The sequence below is a fragment of the Giraffa tippelskirchi genome, chromosome 1 (assembly GCF_054371585.1).
Source record: "Giraffa tippelskirchi isolate mGirTip1 chromosome 1, T2T-mGirTip1v1.2.pri, whole genome shotgun sequence".
Taxonomy (NCBI): Eukaryota; Metazoa; Chordata; class Mammalia; order Artiodactyla; family Giraffidae; genus Giraffa; species Giraffa tippelskirchi.
The window spans coordinates 74,895,372-74,916,968 of NC_137275.1; the positions used below are offsets into that span (position 1 = coordinate 74,895,372).

At 37.9% G+C, this 21,597-nt stretch overlaps 1 protein-coding gene across 8 annotated transcripts in view; it reads right to left on the reverse strand.

The window, feature by feature from the left end:
- Nucleotides 1-21,597, reverse strand: part of FAM13A (family with sequence similarity 13 member A) — a 321,134-nt gene that overhangs the window by 113,324 nt on the left and 186,213 nt on the right. For all 8 annotated transcript variants that reach the window (XM_081594264.1, XM_081594235.1, XM_081594207.1 and 5 more), the window contains one exon: nt 10,441-10,604. In XM_081594264.1, the coding sequence (XP_081450390.1) occupies nt 10,441-10,604 (164 nt within the window). The remainder of the gene's footprint in view (nt 1-10,440; nt 10,605-21,597) is intronic.

The window sequence follows — 21,597 nt, forward strand, 5'->3', positions numbered from 1 at the left end:
TGAGAACCCCATGAACAATATGAAAAGGCAAAAAGATAGGACACTGAAAGATGAAGTCCCCAGGTTGGTAGGTGCCCAATATGCTACTGGAGATCAGTGGAGAAATAACTCCAGAAAGAATGAAGGGATGGAGCCAAAACAAAAACAACACCCAGTTGTGGATGGGACTGGTGATAGAAGCAAGGTTTGATGCTGTTAAGAGCAATATTGCATAGGAACCTGGGAGGATAGGTCCATGAATCAAGGCAAATTGGAAGTGGTCAAACAGGAGATGGCAAGAGTGAACGTCGACATTCTAGGAATCAGTGAACTAAGATGGACTGGAATGGGTGAATTTAACTCAGATGACCATTATATCTACTACTGTGGGCAGGAATCCCTTAGAAGAAATGGAGAAGACATCACGGTCAACAAAAGAGTCCGAAATGAGTACTTGGATGCAATCTCAAAAACGACAGAATGATCTCTGATTGTTTCCAAGGCAAACCATTCACTATCACAATAATCCAAGTCTATGCCCCGACCAGTAATGCTGAAGAAGCTGAAGTTGAAGAGTTCTATGAAGACCTACAAGACCTCCTAGAATTAACACCCCAAAAGTTGTCCTTTTCATTAAAGGGGACTGGAATGTAAAAGTAGGGAATCAAGAAACATCTGGAGTAACAAGCAAATTTGGCCTTGGAGTACAGAATGAAGCAGAGCAAAGGCTAATAGAGTTCTGCCAAGAGAACACACTGGTCATAGCAAACACCCTCTTCCAACAACACATGAGAAGACTCTACACATGGACATCACCAGATGGTCAACACTGAAATCAGATTGATTATATTCTTTGCAGCCAAAGATGGAGACGCTCTACACAGTCAGCAAAAACAAGACCAGGAGCAGACTGTGGCTCAGATCATGAACTCCTTATTGCCAAATTCAGACTGAAATTGAAGAAAGTGGAGAAAACCACTAGACCATTCAGGTATGACCTAAATCAAATCCCTTATGACTATACAGTGGAAGGGAGAAATAGATTTAAGGCACTAGATCTGATAGACAGAATACCTGATAAACTATGGATGGAGGTTCATGACATTGTACAGGAGACAGGGATCAAGACCATCCCCATCGAAAAAAACACAAAAAAGCAAAATGGCTGTCTGAGGAGGCCTTACAAATAGCTGTGAAAAGAAAGGAAGTGAAAAGTAAAGGAGAAAAGGAAAGATATACCCATTTGAATACAGAGTTCCAAAGAATAGCAAGGAGAGATAAAAAAGCCTTCCTCAGCGATCAGGCAAAGAAATAGAGGAAAACAACAGATTGGGAAAGACTAGAGATCTCTTCAAGAAAATTAGAGATATCAAGGGGACATTTTATGCAAAGATGGGCTCAATAAAGGACTGAAATGGTAGGGACCTAACAGAAGCAGAAGATATTAAGAAGAGGTGGCAGGAATACACAGAAGAACTGTACAAAAAAGATCTTCACGACCCAGATAATCACGATGGTGTGATCACTCACCTAGAGCCAGACATCCTGGAATACGAAGTCAAGTGGGCCTTAGGAAGCATCACTATGAACAAAGCTAGTGGAGGTGATGGAATTCCAGTTGAGCTATTTCAAATCCTGAAAGATGATGCTGTGAAAGTGCTGCACTCAATATGCCAGCAAATTTGGAAAACTCAGCAGTGGCCACAGGACTGGAAAAGGTCAGTTTTCATTCCAATCCCAAAGAAAGGCAATGCCAAAGAATGCTCAAACTACTGCACAATTGCACTCATCTCACACACTAGTAAAGTAATGCTCAAAATTCTCCAAGCCAGGCTTCAGCAATATGTGAACCGTGAACTTCCAGATGTTCAAGCTGGTTTTAGAAAAGGCAGAGGAACCAGACATCAAATTACAAACATCTGCTGGATCATCGAAAAAGCAAGAGAGTTCCAGAAAAACATCTATTTCTGCTTTATTGACTATGCCAAAGCCTTTGACTGTGTGGATCACAATAAACTGTGGAAAATTCTGAAGGAGATGGGAATACCAGACCACCTGGCCTGCCTCTTGAGAATCCTGTATGCAGGTATGAAACAACAGTTAGAACTGGACATGGAACAATAGACTGGTTCCAAATAGGAAAAGGAGTACATCAAGGCTGTACATTGTCACCCTGCTTATTTAACTTATATGCAGAGAACATCATGAGAAATGCTGGGCTGGAGGAAGCACAAGCTGGAATCAAGATTGCCGGGAGAAATATCAATAACCTCAGATATGCAGATGGCATCACCATTATGGCAGAAAGTGAAGAAGAACTAAAGAGCCTCTTGATGAAAGTGAAAGAGGAGAGTGAAAAAGTTGGCTGAAAGCTCAACATTCAGAAAACTAAGATCATGGCATCCGGTCCCATCACTTTATGGCAGATAGATGGGGAAACAGTGGCTGACTTTATTTTTTTGGGCTCCAAAATCACTGTAGATGGTGATTGCAGCCATGAAATTAAAAGACGCTTACTCCTTGGAAAGAAAGTTATGACCAACCTAGACAGCATATTAAAAAGCAGAGACATTACTTTGCCAACAAAGGTCCATCTAGTCAAGGCTATGGTTTTTCCAGTGGTCATGTATGGATGTGAGAGTTGGTTTATAAAGAAAGCTGAGCACAGAAGAATTGATGCTTTTGAATTGTGGTGTTGGACAAGACTCTTGAGAGTCCCTTGGACTGCAAGGAGATCTAACCAGTCCATCCTAAAAGAAATCAGCCCTGGATGTTCATTGGAAGGACTGATGTTGAAGCTGAAACTCCAATACTTTGGCCACCTCATGCGAAGAGTTGACTCATTGGAAAAGACCCTAATGCTGGGAAGGATTGGGGGCAGGAGGAGAAGGGGACGACAGAGGATGAGATGGTTGGATGGCATCACCGACTCGATGGACATGGTTTTGGGTGGACTCCGGGAGTTGGTGATGGACAGGGAGGCCTGGCATGCAGCAGTTCATGGGGTTGCAAAGAGTCGGACACGACTGCGCTTCTTAACTGAACTGAACTGAATGTAACCTGGGTTTAGTAGAATAAAGAACTGTTAAAGAGTAAGTCAAGAAGATAGGATGAGCCAGATTTCTAAAAGGCCTTGAATGATACGACATTTATTCTATGATAAGTCCTCTTTGCTTTTATAACATATCTATATGTCAGTTTTAAACCTTTTGCATTTCATACCATTGTTGCTGCTGCTGTTAAGTTGCTTTAGTCGTGTCCGACTCTGTGGGACCCCATAGACGGCAGCTCACCAGGCTCCTTCGTCCTTGGGATTCTCCAGGCAAGAATATTGGAGTGGGTTACCATTTCCTTCTCCAGTGCATGAAAGTGAAAAGTGAAAGTGAAGTCGCTCAGTCGTGTCTGACTCTTCGCGACCCCATGGGCTGTAGCCTACCAGGCTCCTCCATCCATGGGGTTTCCCAGGCAAGAGTACTGGAGTGGGGTGCTATTGCCTTCTAAGCACATATAAGTTTGCCTCACTTAATGGACTAGGAGACCCCTGAAGATTAGAGACTGTTCCCTAGTTCTCTCTGACTTCTTAGGTCCCAGTGCAAAATGTGCAGTACAAAGAATGTGCCCACTAAGAGTTTGTTGACTTTGAATTACTAAAATAATTTCAACTAAGACCACAGCAATCCTGATATACTCTGATGATTTACATGTTCCTGGGAATGATCTGCAAACATCATAATCAATTTCTTTACCATTACTTACCTTCCCTTTCACCAACCACTCGTACTATAAATAGAGTTTATAAAAAAAAGAAATTCAAATTGAAATTTGCATTCTAGTGAATGCAAAAATTTGAATAGAGCAACTGTATTGAGTGGCAGACTTGGTGAATGGATCAATTGCTTTTTTTAATCATCAAACTAACTAGGGAAGTATTAGAGTCTTTCATTTTAAATTATAGGAAAAAAGGAGATTAAAAATACTAGAAATATGTTTAATAGTTATTCAATGTATATGAGAGCGTTTATCTAAGATGACCCTGGAATATTTATCATGGGAGCTAGTGGCGGTGAAGAATAGGAAACTATCTTTAGAAATAGAGTTAGATATTTGTTTCTAATACAGCTTGGGACCTTTTTGACATTTCAAACCTACTTTTCTATAAATCTTTGTTATGAAGGCCAGGGAGTCTGAATACTTCAGAAAATAGTAACTCTGTAAGTGAACTGTGTGGTTAGGCTCACCACTATGCTTTTCACAAAGTGGTTTCTAGACTTCCCTTTCCTCATACGGGACTTATCGCGGGAAACCTTGCAGCGTCAGCAGCACATTTATATTTGGTAGTTTTCCAAATTACACTGTACATGATATGGTTATGAATCTTGTAGCTAAGAATCCTAATTTTATTTTAGTCTTACTAGTCAGTTAAAAATTTTGAAGCATTTTTTCCAAGTAGCAGAGAGTGCAACATTCCAGGGAACAGATAGACGTTCAGGAAGTAGCTGGAGTGCCCTTTATGAAGTACAAACACAGGATAATTATGGCTGCTTTCTGGGACTGGCTGGACTTCCGAAATGAAGAAAGTCATAGCTAACTGCCAGAATTAATAGATTAGATATCTTGAAGGACAATGGGTACAGCTAATAGTGTTGAATACTGATTCATTATTAATCATTAGACATCTGCATCTTATGAAATCTACTATTGTAATGGGACTAAAATATGAAGAATCATTTAGCAAACATCACAAGACACAATTTCTGCCACAAAGGCGGAGAGCTGCACACAGAGGTAACAAGCCTCACAAAACAATGAACTTCTACATAAATAAGCAGCCCATCACTGACAGAAATGCCACATCAGGGCCAGAGACCCATCCCACAGGAAGACGGCACAGAGAGTTAGTGAAGATGATGAGAGAGGACAGCTGTCTGGGATTCTGTGGCATCTTCAAGAGTGGACAGTACAGGGTTCCCTTGGGAACCTTTCCAAAGGAACACTTTCCAAGGACCACAAGAAAGGGAATTGACACATAAAATTCTGCCATTTTAGAATCAGACCTCAATCTCAGAGAAGTTTAAGTCGGTCAAGATAAATATAGTAGAATTTAAATTCATATTGAGCACCTGTAATAATATTACAAGAATAATGACTATGGCAGGATTGGCTAAGTGTATGACTAGTAGGTACTATCATGAATACAAAAAAAAAATAACAACACAACTAATAAGACTCAGTCCCTCTAATTCAGAAAGTCACAATCAGGTTGAAGAGAGAAGTATAAAGACATGAAAGGTGAAGTAAATCAAGGTAGAAGATAGGCGGGAAATAACTGCAAAACAATCAGAAGACATATATTAATCTCAGCCTGTCAACTAACTAGGTGATCTTCAATAATTCACAGAACTCAATAAATATCTGTTAAACGAACACCTTTTCAGAATCATGGTTTCTTCATCCAAGGTTACTTTTCAGATCTGAAATATTTTTACAGGGTCACCTGACAAAACTGAAACGTAGACCAAAATATTACATGCATGCTATGTAATTTTTTCTAACATTACTGAGGTATAATTGACAAATACAAATTGTATATCTTTAAGGTATATAAGTGTGATGATTTGATATATGTATACATTGTAAGCTGATTACTGCAAACAGGCAAATTAACATATCCATCATCTCATGGCTACAATTTAGTTTTTCTGGTGAGACCAGTTAAGATTGACTCTCTTAGCAAATTTCAAGTATACAATACAGTACTGTTAACTATTATCATCATGCAGAGCATTAGATGCCCAGAACTTACTAATCTTATAACTGAATATTTTAACCCTTTTTATGAAGGACAGTTTTGTTAGACAGAGTATTCCTGGTTGGCAAATTTTTCTTTCACAAGAAGAATGTATCATCCCATTCCCTCCCAGCCTATAAGGGTCATGCCAAAAAATCCACTTATAGCCTTATGGGGTTGCTTTGTATGTGTTGAGTTGTTTTCTGTCATACTCCTTTCAAGAGTCTCTTTCGGCTTTTAACTTTTGACAATTTGTATAACACGTTCCAGAGTAACCTTGTTCGGGGTCCTTTTAGCTTCATCTGGATATCCATATCCTTTTTAAGATTCAGGAAATTTTCAGCCATTATTTTTAAAATAAGTTTTTTTCTTTCTTTCTCTTTCTCCTGTTTGGACTTCTAAGTCATGTATATTCATTTGCTTAATGGTGTTCTCTAGGTCTTGCATGATTTTGTCACTCTTTTGCATTCTTTTTTGTTGTTGTTGTTACTACAACTAAAGCTAAATAACCTATTTCCAAGTTGGCTGATTCTTTATTCTTCACAATCAAGTCTGCACTGTTGAAGCTCTCTATCAAATTTTTAGTTCTGTTATTGTCGTCTTCAGCTCCAGGATTTCTGTTTGACTCCTTTCATGGTTTCTATTTCTTTATTATACTCCTTGATCTATTAAGTACTATTTTTTTAATTTTATTTAGTTGTCTATCAATGTTCTCTTGTATCTCAATAAGCTTTTAAAACATAATTTTAAAAATTCTTTTTAGAAAACTTGTCTATTTCCATTTATTTGGTTTGGTTATTGGGGCTTTACTAGTTTCCATTTGTGATATCATGTTTGCCTGATTCTCCGAGATCTGTGTAGCCATGTATTGGTATCTGTGCATTTGAAGGAGCAAACATGTCTTCTGGTCTTTATAGACTGGTTTTGGCAGGTAAACACATTCTTCTGTTGGGTTCCTGGGCTGACAGAATTGCCTCTGGGATTTCAGTGAAGCAGAATCAAACCCAGGTCATTTCATTTATGGTTTCCTCGGGTATATGCCCAGTAGTAGGATTGCTGGATCATATGGCAGTTTTATTCCTAGTTTTTTAAGTAATTGCCATACTGTTCTCCATAGTGGCTGTATCAATTTGCATTCCGACTAACAGTATTAGAGGGTTCCCTTTTCTCCACAGCCTCTTCAGCATTTATTGTTTGTAGACTTTTTGATGATGGCCATTCTGACCAGTGTGCAATGATACCTCATCGTAGTTTTGTTTTGTATTTCTCTCTAAAAATGAGCAACACTGAGCATCTTTTCATGTGTTTCATTTCTTGTTAAAACATCCACTTCTCCTCACTCCAATTTTTTTCTGTATTTGTATTTTTCAAAACAATGTTACCGCGGTGTATTTTACATATCATAAAATCTACCTTTTCAAGTACACAGTTCAATGATTTTTAGTAATTTTACTAAGTGGTATAGCTATCACCATAAAAGAGTTTCAGAACATTTTCACTGCCTTAAATAAGGTCCCTCAGGCATGTATAGCTAATCTCCTATACATTCACAGTCCCCTCCTGGCTCCCAACCCCTAGACAATCACAAATCTACCTCTGTTTCTAAAAATTTGCCTTTTCTGGCTATCTCATATAAAGGGAATCACACAATATATATATAGTTTCTTGACTCTACACTTTGACTTTACAGAACAAAACTAGAAATTTTTTTGGCCTTTAAGAAAAATCACACATTCAAGGAAATGCATAACCTTTCAAATAAAACATTACAATAAATATTGTTAAACATCTAAAAGACTAAAAATGTTAATCCTCCTAAGTTCTAAAATTAAATTCTGAAAATAATATAGTACAGTGTTAGAAACATGAAAAATGATCATTTATCTATGTCACATGTTGAAATAGATAATAAGATAGCTATCCCTGAAATGTTAAATCATTTTAACATCTTAAACTTTACATATACTATGCATTTTTCCTTTCTCTTTTTAGGATGGATGTGTGACTTTCTCTTCCAGGAGAATTGTTAAATAGCCTGTTTACTAACATACAAGTTAATACTTACAGTTTGTTCTCGTGTAAATGACAAAACAAGTACTGTCCTTGATATTTTTAAAAGGAACAAAATAAGATTACTACCATGTAGGCAGAAGAACTGGCATGTTCCAGCCTTGCTTAAGGGATTTACCTGTCCAACAACATCCTTATTTCTGTGTGTGCCTCTAACCTGCCAAGCTTAGGCACTGTACTTACAACGTGGAGAATGACGACATTTATTCTTTCAAAGTTGGCATGTCAGAATAGAGGTTATACCTTTCAGACTACTGTGAATTTTGGTAATGCAAACATTTGGATTACAAAAAAAAAAAAGAATTCTTGACAATATTTTAGGAATTGCTGCTGTCAGTTTTAGATGATATAAATGAACTAGCTAAATGTCTTTACTGAATGAAATGAACCTATCACTAAGCACCTCTCTTTGCCTAGGAATTCAGTATAAAATAGCTCCACTGAGTTCTAACAAAATCAAGAGATAGTTTATTCCTAAGCTTTTCTCATGCCATTCTAATTATGAAAGATTCTATGAAGACTAGAAAAATGATTGTTTTTTATATGATTTGAACTGTGGTGTTGGAGAAGACTCTTGAGAGTCCCTTGGACTGCAAGGACATCCAACCAGTCCATCCTGAAGGAAATTACTCCTTAATATTCATTGGAAGGACTGATGCTGAAGCTGAAACTCCAATACTTAGGCCACCTGATGCGAAGAGCTAACTCATTTGAAAAGATCCTGATGCTGGGAAAGATTGAAGGCAGGAGGAGAAGGGGTCGACAGAGGATGAGATGGTTGGATGGCATCACCGACCCAATGGACGTGAGTTTGAGTAAACTCTGGGAATTGGTGATGGACAGGGAGGTCTGGCGTGTTGCAGTCCATGGGGTTGCAAAGAGTTGGACACGACTGAGTGACTGAACTGAACTGAACATCCTCAAAGCCAATTTTAGACAATTACAGAAATAAAGAAAAATGTTATTCATAGAAATAATAATTTTTCAAGATAGAAGTAAGTCAATAAGCAATAAATGATAGTGAACTCCTCTCTGAACTCTCAAAACATCACATTTTAAAGTGTGTTACTCCCTTATGCTTTTATTTTTACTGCCACTATCTGAAGAGTAGAAAAATAATGAACACTTGCTGATAAAAATTCATACTTCTGTTACATCTCAAGAAGCTATGGGGCTATGTTTAAGATTTGAAACTAAGAAGAAAAAATGATCAAAGTCAGCCAACCTGGGAAAAACTACTGAACAAAGTCTAAACTCTAAAAATTTCAAGTTATCAAGAACATGCCTTTAGCCAAAAACCAAATCTCAAAGCTCTAGAAATCAAATTTATTGTTGAAAAATCACAGGACACTTCCTCATTCTGGACATTTAAGTACCAAAGGTTCTCTCCTGGTGTTATCTTTGTTATTAACTGATACTGTAATTTTGTTGAAAATCAAACTGTTATGTATAAATATGTTGCAATGATTTTAATAAGTGCAAACAGAATGACTTTATTCACTGCTTTGTAAAGTCAATCAAGCTTATCAGATAAGGCTAACAAAAAATAGCTTTTGCTGAATTGCCCTTTTTTTTTCCTTTAGTAGGAGCAACTGAAAAATAAATCAATACTATGAAAAGCTCTGATGAAATGCTTCTTGACAATTCCTTGGAAAAAAGTTGGTAAACCAAAATGAATACTGTATTTAGAGAATAAGGGCATACAATATACTTAATACACATTGCCACACTTTGTGGTTAAGACTGAGGCAACCAATAAACTGTTAAGGAGAAAAATGGAAACTTCCCTAAGAAAAAATTTAGAGAAAACTGTGTATGTGTACAAAACACATATACACACTATTTTTTCCTGGTTCAAATTCATGAACTAAACAATAACTTGTTCTAGAAAGCAACTGCAAATGAAAACAGCTCCATAAGTTCATTTTTGAAATAAAAACTGGCACACTATCTATCCTGTTACTTCAAAGACATAGATAGAAAGGATTTAAATTTTATTTTTAGTGAAATTTATTGTAATGTTTTTTTAAATTATAGAAATAGGCTGTAAGTTACAAAAAAGATGAAAAAGTTTTAAAAGGAAAAATTCTATATGTTAGGAGTAAATAAGATTCAGACCCCATTTTACCTATTTTAAGATAATTATATGCCTTTTTCCTCAAGTATATCAATGAAGTTTGCTTTTAGGTTTAACATACAACCTAATGCTTAAAAGGCAATATTCAAAATGTGTTAGTGAGAGTTGGTTCTAGTAACAACTGTGAAATCCCCTTTAACTGCAGATAATATTGGCCACTGAACATACTATGAAAAGGCATCCAAAAAATAACTCTTCCAACATTTAATGTGAGGCTAGCATAGGATGGCTGACTAAATAATTTGTTTTAATTCAGAAAATAAAATATAACAAACCAGGAATGCTTCTGTGATAAGAACTACTAGTCAGAACATTTTCAAAAGTTATGGTAAATTTTAAACAGTTACTGATTTGTATCCTGATGACCCTAGTGGTGGACATGTGTAAACACACCTGCATATGAGGACCTGTACATTAGTAGAGATGATGACAATACATGACACGCAAACAAAAGAAACATACTAACCTGGACAGCAACTTGGTGGCATTCGCATCCTCTGCTGAACTCATGTCATCCCAGCAGGATTTTCTCCGACTTAGCTGCAGGCTGACCTGAGGAACGCCCTCAGACAACTCTGGGTGTGGTACCCTGTGGGTCCAGATAGATTCCTCACTACTGGATTTGTGGATCTAAAACACAAAATTAAAAAAAGAGAGAGAAAGGAATTTAAAAAACTTTCCAGTTAAGATACTGAAGATAGTTTATTTGATTTCATTAATAATATTAATCATACTTCAGAAAAAATATCAACTGAGATATAGAAATAAAAATGTGTTTAAAAATTCTTTTATAGCAAAGGGTATAGTGAAGGGGTGATACCAATATTTCTGAGGGGAACTTTCAAACCATATATGATCCACACACCTCTCCTGGACTCTCAAACCAATTTTCCCCAGGCCTAACGCCTCCTTAGAATAACTATTCTATGTAATGAGAGATTATGAGAGTATATAAGACGGCAACCTAGAAGAAGAGAATAAATAGCTAGAAAGAAGCAGAAGAAAATAAGTCTGAGAACCAGTGAAATAAAGAATTCCAGTGTGGGAAAGTTATCCAGAAGTATTCACTACTAACAAGCAAAATACACACCAGTTTGCAAATTTCCACTGTAATCTTTTGTAGGGCAAAGCATGGCATAATAAATTTTGAATTAAGGAAATAAATACGAAAAACACCACCTTTTTACTTTTCTTCTATCTCTGGAATCATGGACAACACAAATGCCAAATGAATACTCAGAGTACAGACTTTTTATACCTGAGGTCTCTCCAACCCCAGAAATACTCTTACATTCTCTTATTTTAGGTCAGAAAAAAATGAGAATACAATCAGTATTCTATTCCTAAAAATGTGTAAAAATCATGTCAGAATCGCAGGAAATTTTCAAAAACTTGGATCAATTGTATTTGTTACTCTGGAAGCTTTTTCTCACCTTGAGGATTGTCTCTTGCTTGTCCTTTCACCTAGAATGTCATCTGCTGATCACTGACCAATCACCAACCAAACCAAATCTTAACTTCCTATGAAGTTGAGATAAGAATCCACTGACCACAGAGCTTCACTAACTACTGTCAGGTCTAAATAACCTTTCCCAATTCTGAATTCCTGTAACTCATCACCACACAATCTACACTTCATTACACATCATCTAATAGCATAATCTTAGTTATCTCAAGTTTCCAGGTCACATGGTCTCAACCAGATTTCCCCTCCTAACCCTTCATCTCTCTTCTTCTTTATATTATTTGTAACATTTTTACTGGGCTTCCTTGATGGCTCAATGGTAAAGAATCCTGCCAACACAGGAGACACAGGTTCGATCCCTGGCTTGGGACGATGCCCTGGAGAAGGAAATGGCAATCCACTCTAGTATTCTTACCTAGGAAATCCCATGGAAAAAGGAGCCTGGCAGGCAGTCCACGGGGTCACAAAAGATTTGGACATGACTTAGTGACTAAACAACATTTTTACCAAAAAGTCTAGCAAAGTTTTGAACCCATTAATAAACACTTTTTGTAAGACAAACCTTCAACTACAAGGTATTCCCAAGACACTGAGTGAACAAGAGGATAGGATAACGGACAATTAAAAAGAGTAACAAGAGAGTAGCACTGACATATATACACACTCCCATGCGCAAAACAGATACCTAGTGGGAACCTGCGGTACAGCACAGGGAGTTCAGCTCAGAGAGGTGACGACCTAGAGGGGTGGGATGGGGGTGGGAGGGAGTATATGTATACACATAGCTGATTCACGTTGTTGTACAACAGAAACTAGCACAACATTGCAAAACAATTATACTCCAATAAAAAACTGAATATTAGGCTTAATGTTTAAAAAAATAACATGGGGACAATTATGAACGTAAATATTTAATACATTCATACCACTATGAGGATTACATGAAAATAATTTAGCAAAGAGTTACATTTAACACAAAATAAACACTAAATAAAAGCTAGGCTTTACTAGTATAGCTGTTATGTAAAATCTGCCCCAATCTGATGATTATCAATCAACTCTTCAGTTGCATTTCTCTGCAAAACATTCGTAAGTTCATGAAAATCAACGGAAAAATTCTAAAAAAATTATGAACTAACTATAGCTCATAGCTGTATTAGCCAACAGTAGTATTTCTCAGTAGTATTACTCAGGTAAACAGCAAAAGAATATGAAAAATATAAATACATGTGATTATATTTTTCATACAGGGGCTCCTTTTCCATGTGACTTTTCATAAGAATAAACATGAAATATCAATTGAAAAACACTGAAAAAGTAGTGTATTTTCTCTCAATATTGAAGTGAATGTAAGAGCAGTTGTTTGGCAGTATTTCATGATGTTAAAATAAGGACATGACATTTTAGGTTCAGTGAAAATTTGGGTTCTAAATTTGATTCAACAATTCATGTAAAAAAATATTCTAAGGTACAAAATGGTAATATGCAGCTTATTTCATCTTGCCAGTTCACATTAAGATAGACTCTATAATGCAGTACTAGGATTCAGATGCCAGCAACTGCATGATAGGGGCGAGGGTGTGTGACATTGCAAACTAGTGAGTAGAGGCCAGAGACATGACTAAACATTCTAGAGCACACAGGACAGCATGCCATGAAAAAGTTATCTGTTCCAAACCATCCGTACAGCTGACTTTGAGGAAACCTGTTTCAGAGGGAACAGGAAGAAGAAATCTATATGGAGGCCATTTCTCTAAGCTTTTCTTTTGGTTGTGTCCTCACTTTTTGTCATTGGCATGTTAACATATAACAGGCCAAGATCAGCTCGGAGCTTAGCAGGAATGGGTCAAGGAGGCCACACAAGCCTGCCTTATCTATGCAAGAATTGCTAGTGACTCCATGAGGTTCTGGACTTCCCTTCTGGCTCAGCTGGTAAAGAATCTGCCCGCAACGTGGGAGACCTGGGTTTGATCCCTGGGTTGGGAAGATGCCCTGGAGAAGGGAAAGGCTACCTACTCCAGTATTCTGGCCTGGAGAATTCCATGGACTGTATCGTCCATGGGGTTGCATAGAGTTGGACATGACTAAGTTATCTTCACTTTCACTTTCCATGAGGTTCAGGCAAGTCCTGTGGGGCACAGATTTACTACAATAAAAATAAATGTCTTATTGTAATAAATAGAGTGAATGTCTTTGAAGAGAGCCACCTGCAGTTTCAGAGCACGTGACTGCAGTAGAAAAACGGCCAAGGGTTTGGGATACTTACTAGGGTAGACAGCTTTCTTTTCCCATTGAAGATATCCATGAATTCACACCATATTTTGCTCCTTTATTTTAGTGATCTTTGTGATAACTTTTGTACTTGAAGGTGAAAACTATTAAAGCCCTCCAACCATATATGAAAAACATTTTGCTAAGAATTCTGCCATTGGCTGTTTGAGATAAGGATCTAGGCATATGCCCTGTGATTTAAACACTAACAATTCTAGGAATCTTTAGGAAGGCGCATTCTGTGCTTGTACTTGCAGGTATGGAAGAATCTAACTAAGAAGTAATTTGAAATACATTAGTATATGAGATGCCAGGGAAATAGAAGAAAAACCTTTGAAAATGTAAAATTAAGAAATATTCTTAGATGCTATCACTGTTACTGTTATATTTAGTGACACTGTGCTAGCATGGTTCTAAGAGATTTACATAAATTAACCCATTTAATTCTTACAACAACCCAAAGAGGCAGGGCTATTATTATTACCGATTCACAGCTGAGGAAACTGAGGCATACTTTGAGTTGTCTTGTCCAGTGAGGAAGTGGCAGAGACACGGTTATAACCCAGAGAGCCAGGCCTCAGGGCCTTGCTTACCACTACCCTGTATATTTGGTCATAAGTTAAATGCTAAATTACAAGAAAAAAAGGTATTTTTGGATACAAGTCACATTATATCCCATAATGCAACCCATTTTTCTCTTTTTTTAGGGGCAATAGTATTTAAAACTTTCTTTAAATTTATCTCTGTGGCACCCACTGAACCATTCTAGCAATATGATCTTAGGGGAAAGAAATCAGATATGAGGAAATTATTTGGAAACTGTGTTCATAATATTTTTATTTATAATATGCTCCAAATAAAATCATTCTAAATAGACAAATTACTATAATAGGTAATTATGGCCCATTTATATGATGAAAGAATATTTAGTCATTAAAATATCTACAAAGGTTTAACGGGACTGTGAAAAAGTTTTGTTATGATAGATAATACAGTGTGCTGTGATATATAAGTGTGAGTTAGCAAATAAAAACGTGTGTAAATGTGTGTGTGTGTATACACACATATGTATAGGCTTCCCCGGTGGCTCAGTGGTAAAGAATCTGCCCCCAATGCATGAACCACAGAAGACACGAGGACACGAGTTTGATCCCTGGGTCAGGAAGATTCCCTGGAGGAGGGCATGGCAACCCACTCCAGTAGTATTCTTGCCTGGAGAATTCCTATGGACAGAGAAGTCTGGTGAGCTACAGTCCATAGGGTCGCAGAGTCGGACATGACTGAGGCAACTTAACACAAGCATATATTTATATATATATATATATATATATGTATGTATGTATGTATATGTATGTATATATCTCCAATAATACTTGTGTTATTTAGGTATACTATATCTAAAATATACATGAAACAAACTTATGGTTACCAAAAGGGATGGTGGAGGGATGGATAAATTAGGAGTTTGGAATTAACATATACACACTACTACATATAAAATAGATAACAAGGATCTACTCTACAGCACAGGGAACTCTACTCAATATTTTGTAATAACCTATAAGGCAAAAGAAACTGAAAATGAGTATCTATATATCTATATATCTGAATCACTTTGCTGTATACCTGAAACTAACACAACGCTGTAAATAAACCGTACTGTAATAACAAAATGGGAAATAGATGGGGAACCAGTGGAAACAGTGCCAGACTTTATTTTTGGGGGCTCCAAAATCACTGCAGATGGTGATTGCAGCCATGAAATTAAAAGACGCTTACTCCTTGGAAGGAAAGTTATGGCCAACCTAGATAGCATATTAAAAAGCAGAAACATTATTTTGCCAACAAAGGTCCGTCTAGTCAAGGCTATGGTTTTTCCAGTGGTCATGTATGGATGTGAGAGTTGGAAGGTGAAGAAAGCTGAGCACTGAAGAATTGATGCTTTTGAACTGTGGTGTTGGAGAAGACTCTTGAGAGTCCCTTGGACTGCAAGGAGATCCAACCAGTGTTCAATGGAAGGACTGATGTTGAAGCTGAAACTCCCAATACTTTGGCCACCTGATGTGAAGAGTTTACTCACTGGAAAAGACCCTGATGCTTGGAAGGATTGGGGGCAGGAGGAGAAGGGAATGACAGAGGATGAGATGGCTGCTTGGCATCACTAACTCGATGAACATGCGTTTGGGTAAACTCCGGGAGTTGGTGATGGACAGGGAGGCCTGGCGTGTTGCGATTCATGGGGTCACAAAGAGTCAGACATGACTGAGAGACTGAACTGAACTGAATAACAAAATTAAAAACAAACGAAAAATAAAACATACATGAATAAATTTCAAAGGTCCAAAACCAAATTCTGCCATAATCAGTACTACAAAGGTTTTAACATGGTCTAATCTTTAAAAACTGAACAAAGAATCCAGCACCTGAAAAACATGTCTGTGATGCCACAATATGATTTACCCTGAAACACTGAAGTGACTAAAAAGAAAAGACATGAAGAAATAACATTTGTCTTGATGTTTATCCATATAAAATCTGTCACCGTGAGGGCACAACAGTGCTCTCTGTGCTATGCGCAGGTGTGGGGTAGGAGTCGTCCGCTCTGCAGGACTGAAACTGAGCAATGGCAGGTGAGTTCAGAAACAGGAGAGACTCAGTTTAGTGGACAGGGACCAATCTCTGAAACTTGTGGCTCCCTTTCCTTTTATAGGTGAATATTTCCTGATTATTATGCTTCTTCCTAGAAAAGGGATGGGCATGTGAATCAACTGTAGAAAAATTTATAACAATTTGGTAAACTATTATGAAACTGCATTATTAATACATAATTTTTAAAAGTTTAAGTCTAACAAACTTTAATGTTTTGGTCTTAGGAGTCACTCTAAGCACTGGTCAGGTGCTGTGCTTGCATTTTGAAATGGTAAAAGTCTATTCTTTCCATCATCAGGTACTTCAAGAGGAGATTAGAACAGGGCAGAAAATTACACTCAAGGCTCAATGATGAAGGAAAACTGTGATAGCAGGATGAAAGCAGAAAAGTTAATATTTAACATTTAGACTTTCTAAATAAAGTTCACTGGACCTCCTCAATATCCTTGACCTTTTCTGCCCTGCACTTGTCATTATGTGAAAGAGGACAAACCCTCTTGCTTTTTCTTCATGTTCATTAAACTTAGCACCTTCAGAAGAAATGGTGAAATAAGTACCAAAACACAGATGTTTTGCTCTAATTTTTTTATAAAAGGCATTTTTCGCTTAAACATTTTTTTAAAACCCTCTAAATTAGAAAAAAGTGAAATAAAATTTAAAAAGCCTTTGATTTTGCTCAAAAAAATGATTTAAATTTTGCTTTTCAGAAGTGAGACTTATTTATTAAACAGCAGCTATTAATTCTCCTGATAAATAATTTGATCAATCTTTTATGAGCCAGCTACAGTGCAAGCCTTTTCATACTGTTCATGGGGTTCTCAAGGCAAGAATACTGAAGTGGTTTGCCATTCCCTTCTCCAGCGGACCAAGTTTTGTCAGACCATGTCATTCCTTTGCTGAGAAAGGTCTATCTAGTCAAAGCTATGGTTTCTCCAGTAGTCATGTACGGATGTGAGAGTTGGACCATAAAGAAAGCTGAGCACCTAAGAATTGATGCTTTTGAACTGTGATGCTGGAGAAGACTGTTGAGAGTCCCTTGGACAGCAAGGAGATCAAACTAATCAGTCCTAAGGGAAATACGTCTTGAATAGTCATTGGAAGGACTGATGCTGAAGCTGAAGCTCCAATACTCTGGCCACCTGATGCAAAGAACCGACTCATTGGAAAAGACCCTGATGCTGGGAAAGATTGAAGGCGGGAGGAGAAGAGGACGACAGAGGATGAGATGTCTGGATGGCATCACTGACTCAATGAACATGAGTTTGAACAAGCTCTGAGAGTTAGTGATGGATAGGGAAGCCTGGCTTGCTGCAGTCCATGGGGTTGCAAAGAGTCGGAGACGACTGAGCGACTGAACTGAACTGACAGTGCAAGCTAATTAATGTCCCAGGTTCTTTTTTTTTTTTAAGTAAGTTATTAACATACTTTAGGAAAATTTGCAAGGTAGCTTCTTGCACGTATCTTTTTTTTTCTCTTTTTTTTGGTATAAATAGGTCAATGGTAAAATTCTAACTACTTAAAATCTCATCTTGATCTAAATTTTAGAGTGAATCCATACTTGGTATAAAATCATCTTAACTAAGTTGGTTAGAAAAATTACTCACATGTGAAAAAACAAAAAATTCACAATATAAAAAGTTCATCTTGAAATGTAATAGATCAGATTAATTACGGTTTCACAGTGTAGCTCAAGCAAGTAACAAACCTCTTAGGACTTGGTTAACTCTTCTCACACCTCCTCTCTCCTCTGTAAAAGCTATCACAGCAGAATTTTTTGTCTGTTTTGTTAATTGCTGTTGCCTTGCATCCTAGAGTTGCACTAGGTAAATAGTAGAAGACTGTTAAATATTCCTATAATGAATAAATGAATAACAGAATGAACTGATAGTATCTTCCTTTCTTTCACAAATATTAATACCATAAAGCAGGTTAATTCCACCATGTAAGCATTATTCTTATTTTAAAAGTTCCATCTATATTCAGTTTCAAAGTTAAGTCAGTTGAAAAAATAGCTATGGTAAAGAAATGGGTAGAATCTAAATTTACAGAGCATGAGGATTATTAATGCAACACCAGGGGTGGGAAACTGCATTTACTTGGACTAAGCAGCCCTGTAGTAGAACTATCTGGCCTGGGACTTAGGCTCAAGTAAGTCTCATCTTTTAGGAGCTGCTCATAGAGAAATCTGTAGATGGCAGTAAGGTGAGGCCTCTCACTAGCATCAATACAGTTCCATCTGCTATTGCAAAGTCATTTGTTAAGTTTCTGACTTTAGGTCTTTCATCAGGAAAAAATTCAGGTGTGTAAACTAAGTAGTTTAGGAATTTAAATGTAAGATTTCTACAAATTCTCATTCTATTAGTAATATAAAAATCTGCTTTGAAAATTTTGATAATTTATCTCTAATCAAAATCAATGATCAATCAATGGGAATGTTTACCGTCCAACCCTAAATGCAATCCTTTGGCCTCAAGTTCTTGTGAACTTAGAGGATAGGTTTACACAGGGTGATGGGGCCTTAAAACAAAATGTTCTCTGGATGCTCAGAGATCCAGAGGAATGCTACTGACACTAGATGGAATGCCAGGAAGCAGTGCTTCTTACTCAGGGGCGCACAACAGAACTTCCTTTGGAGATTTTAAAAAAGTGGTACACTTGCCAAAATTCATCTTACCACCTCATTTCCCATTCCCATCTCCAATAGATCCTGGGCAGGTGAATTTTTAAAAAATCCTTAGAATAATGTATGTTGATTCAGAATTTAAAACATTATCAAGAAGTAAACAATTTCTCTTCAAGGTTTTGAAGGTAAGTGTTAAAATGGAAAAATAAACTTAACATTAAATAACTGAATTGCTTGATTATGGTGGGTCACATAAGTTTCATGTTCATGCAAGAAAAATTAGGTGGAATAGTCAGAAATTAAATGATTATTTTAGAATCACTTAGTTTTAAAGCTGATGAGAGGTCTGTTCTAATACCATCATCCCAGAAATGACATCCAGGGGCTCATAGAACTGAAATGATTTGTCCAGGATTGTATAGAGAATCGGAAATTTGACTATTAAAACCCCCTTCTCCTGACCAAAATGAAGGTGAGAAATGAAGAAATGAACTGTCAAATTCAGGGCAAACTAAACGATTAATGGAAGTGCAGGGCGGCAACATGCCTTCTGTAGCCTGGTGGGAAAGCAGATGGCAACACCTAGGCAGGGAGCCCTGCACTGCAGCTTTGAGGGGCTGTAAGCTAAAGGGTCTTGGCTCTGTAGTGACCTCTGACTGCCTCATTACCCTTCCTAGCCTGACTTACAGATTTTGTTCATTTGAAGGAAATATATTTTTATAGCTCTGGTTTTTTTTTGGCTGTGCTGTGTGGCATGCAGGGTCTTAGTTCCCTGACCAGGGATTGAACCCATGCTCCCTGTATTGGGAATGCAGAGCCTTAACAATTGGAATGCCGGGGAAGTCCTGAAATACATTTCTATCTTGTTAAAGTCAATGTTGTTTGGGGTTTGTGTGCTTAGTCGCTCAGTTGTGTCCAACTCTTTGCGACCCCATGGACTGTAACCCACCAGGCTCCTCTGTTTATGGGGATTCTCCAAGCAAGAATATTGGAGTGGGTTGCCATGCCCTCCTCCAGGAGATCTTCCCAACCCAGGGATCAAACCCAGGTCTCCCGCATTACAGGCAGATTCTTTTAGTCAGTCAGTCAGTTCAGTCACTCAGTCGTATCCAACTCTTTGCAACTCCATGGATTGCAGCATGCCAGGCTTCCCTGTCCATCACCAACTCCCAGAGCTTGCTCAAACTTATGTCCATTGAGTTGGTGATGCTATCCAACCATCTCATCCTCTGTCATCTTCTTCTCTTCCTGCTTTCAACCTTTCCCAGCGTCAAGGTCTTTTATGCAAAAAAACAAACAACAACAAAAAAGACCACCTAATCCAAACTGATGTAAGATTTTCCTCAAATTCTGCCTTATCAGTGGAGCTATCTCTGACAGTACAGAATAAACAGCAAAATGCCCCACTCCCTACTAACATGACCCTACTAAATCAGCCCTGAATATTCACTGGAAGGACTGATGCCAAAGCTGAAACTCCAATACTTTGGCCACCTGATGTGAAGAACTGACTCATTTGAAAAGACCCTGATGCTGGGAAAGGTTGAAGGCGGGAAGAGAAGGGGACAACAGAGGATGAGATTGTTGGATGGTATCACCAACTCAATGGACATGAGTTTGAGTAAGCTCCAGGAGTTGGTGATGGACAGGGAAGCCTGGTGTGCTGCAGTCCATGGGGTCACAAAGAGTCAGACAGAACTGAGTGACTGAAATGAACTTTACTTATTTCCACTGCATCCAGTACCATCAAACACATTGTGTATCTACTTTTGTTAATTTTTTGTCTTTTCCCCCAAGCAGATGTAAGTTCCATGAGGGCAGAAACTTTGGTTTGTGTTGCAAACACTGTGGGATAGAGGGAGAGTGAAGGAAGGGTAAGCGCCCCCTGCCGCCTCGCCACCTTAAAGAGAAATCCCACTGCTTACTTTTATTGGCCAAAATTTACTCTCATGGTGACACACAGCTGCCAGGGAAGTTAGGAAAAGTGGTCTTATAGTTGTGCATCCGTGAACCCAGCCAAGAAAGAGAAGGAGATTAGATCTTGGGAGGCCCCTGGCAGTCTTGACCACAGACCTAAAGAAATAAAGGAAAGTCTCAGAAGAATGTCTGGGGAGGAGCATTTCAGGTGCAGAGCAGTGCAAAGATCCTGAGGAGGAAGCATGATTTGCAAGTCTGAGGAACAGCAAGGAGGCCACTGTGGCTGAAGACTAATGAGTGAGAAGAGAAGTGCCAGGAGGTGCAGTCACTGAAGCAGCAGAGGGCTCAGATCATGGAGACCTTTTGAGACTTTGTTTTTCACCTTGAGGGGGAAAAAACTTTGATAAAGTGTTGAACAGAGAAAAAACAGGTCTTTCATTTTAAAAGGATCCTTACTGCTACATCAAGAAAAGATTGGTCAGAGTGATTAAAGGAGACCAGCTAGGAAGTAACTGAGAAGTTTGTGGATTGGATCAGGGAGACGTTGAGAAAAGACCAGATTCTGGACATGCTTTGAATGTGGAGTCAACAGGATCTGCTGATGTCATGGACAGGAGGAAGGATTCAAGGATGACTCCAAAGGTTTTGGCCTGAGCATTGAAAAAAAGGAACCGCCATCATGGAGTTGGAAAAGACAG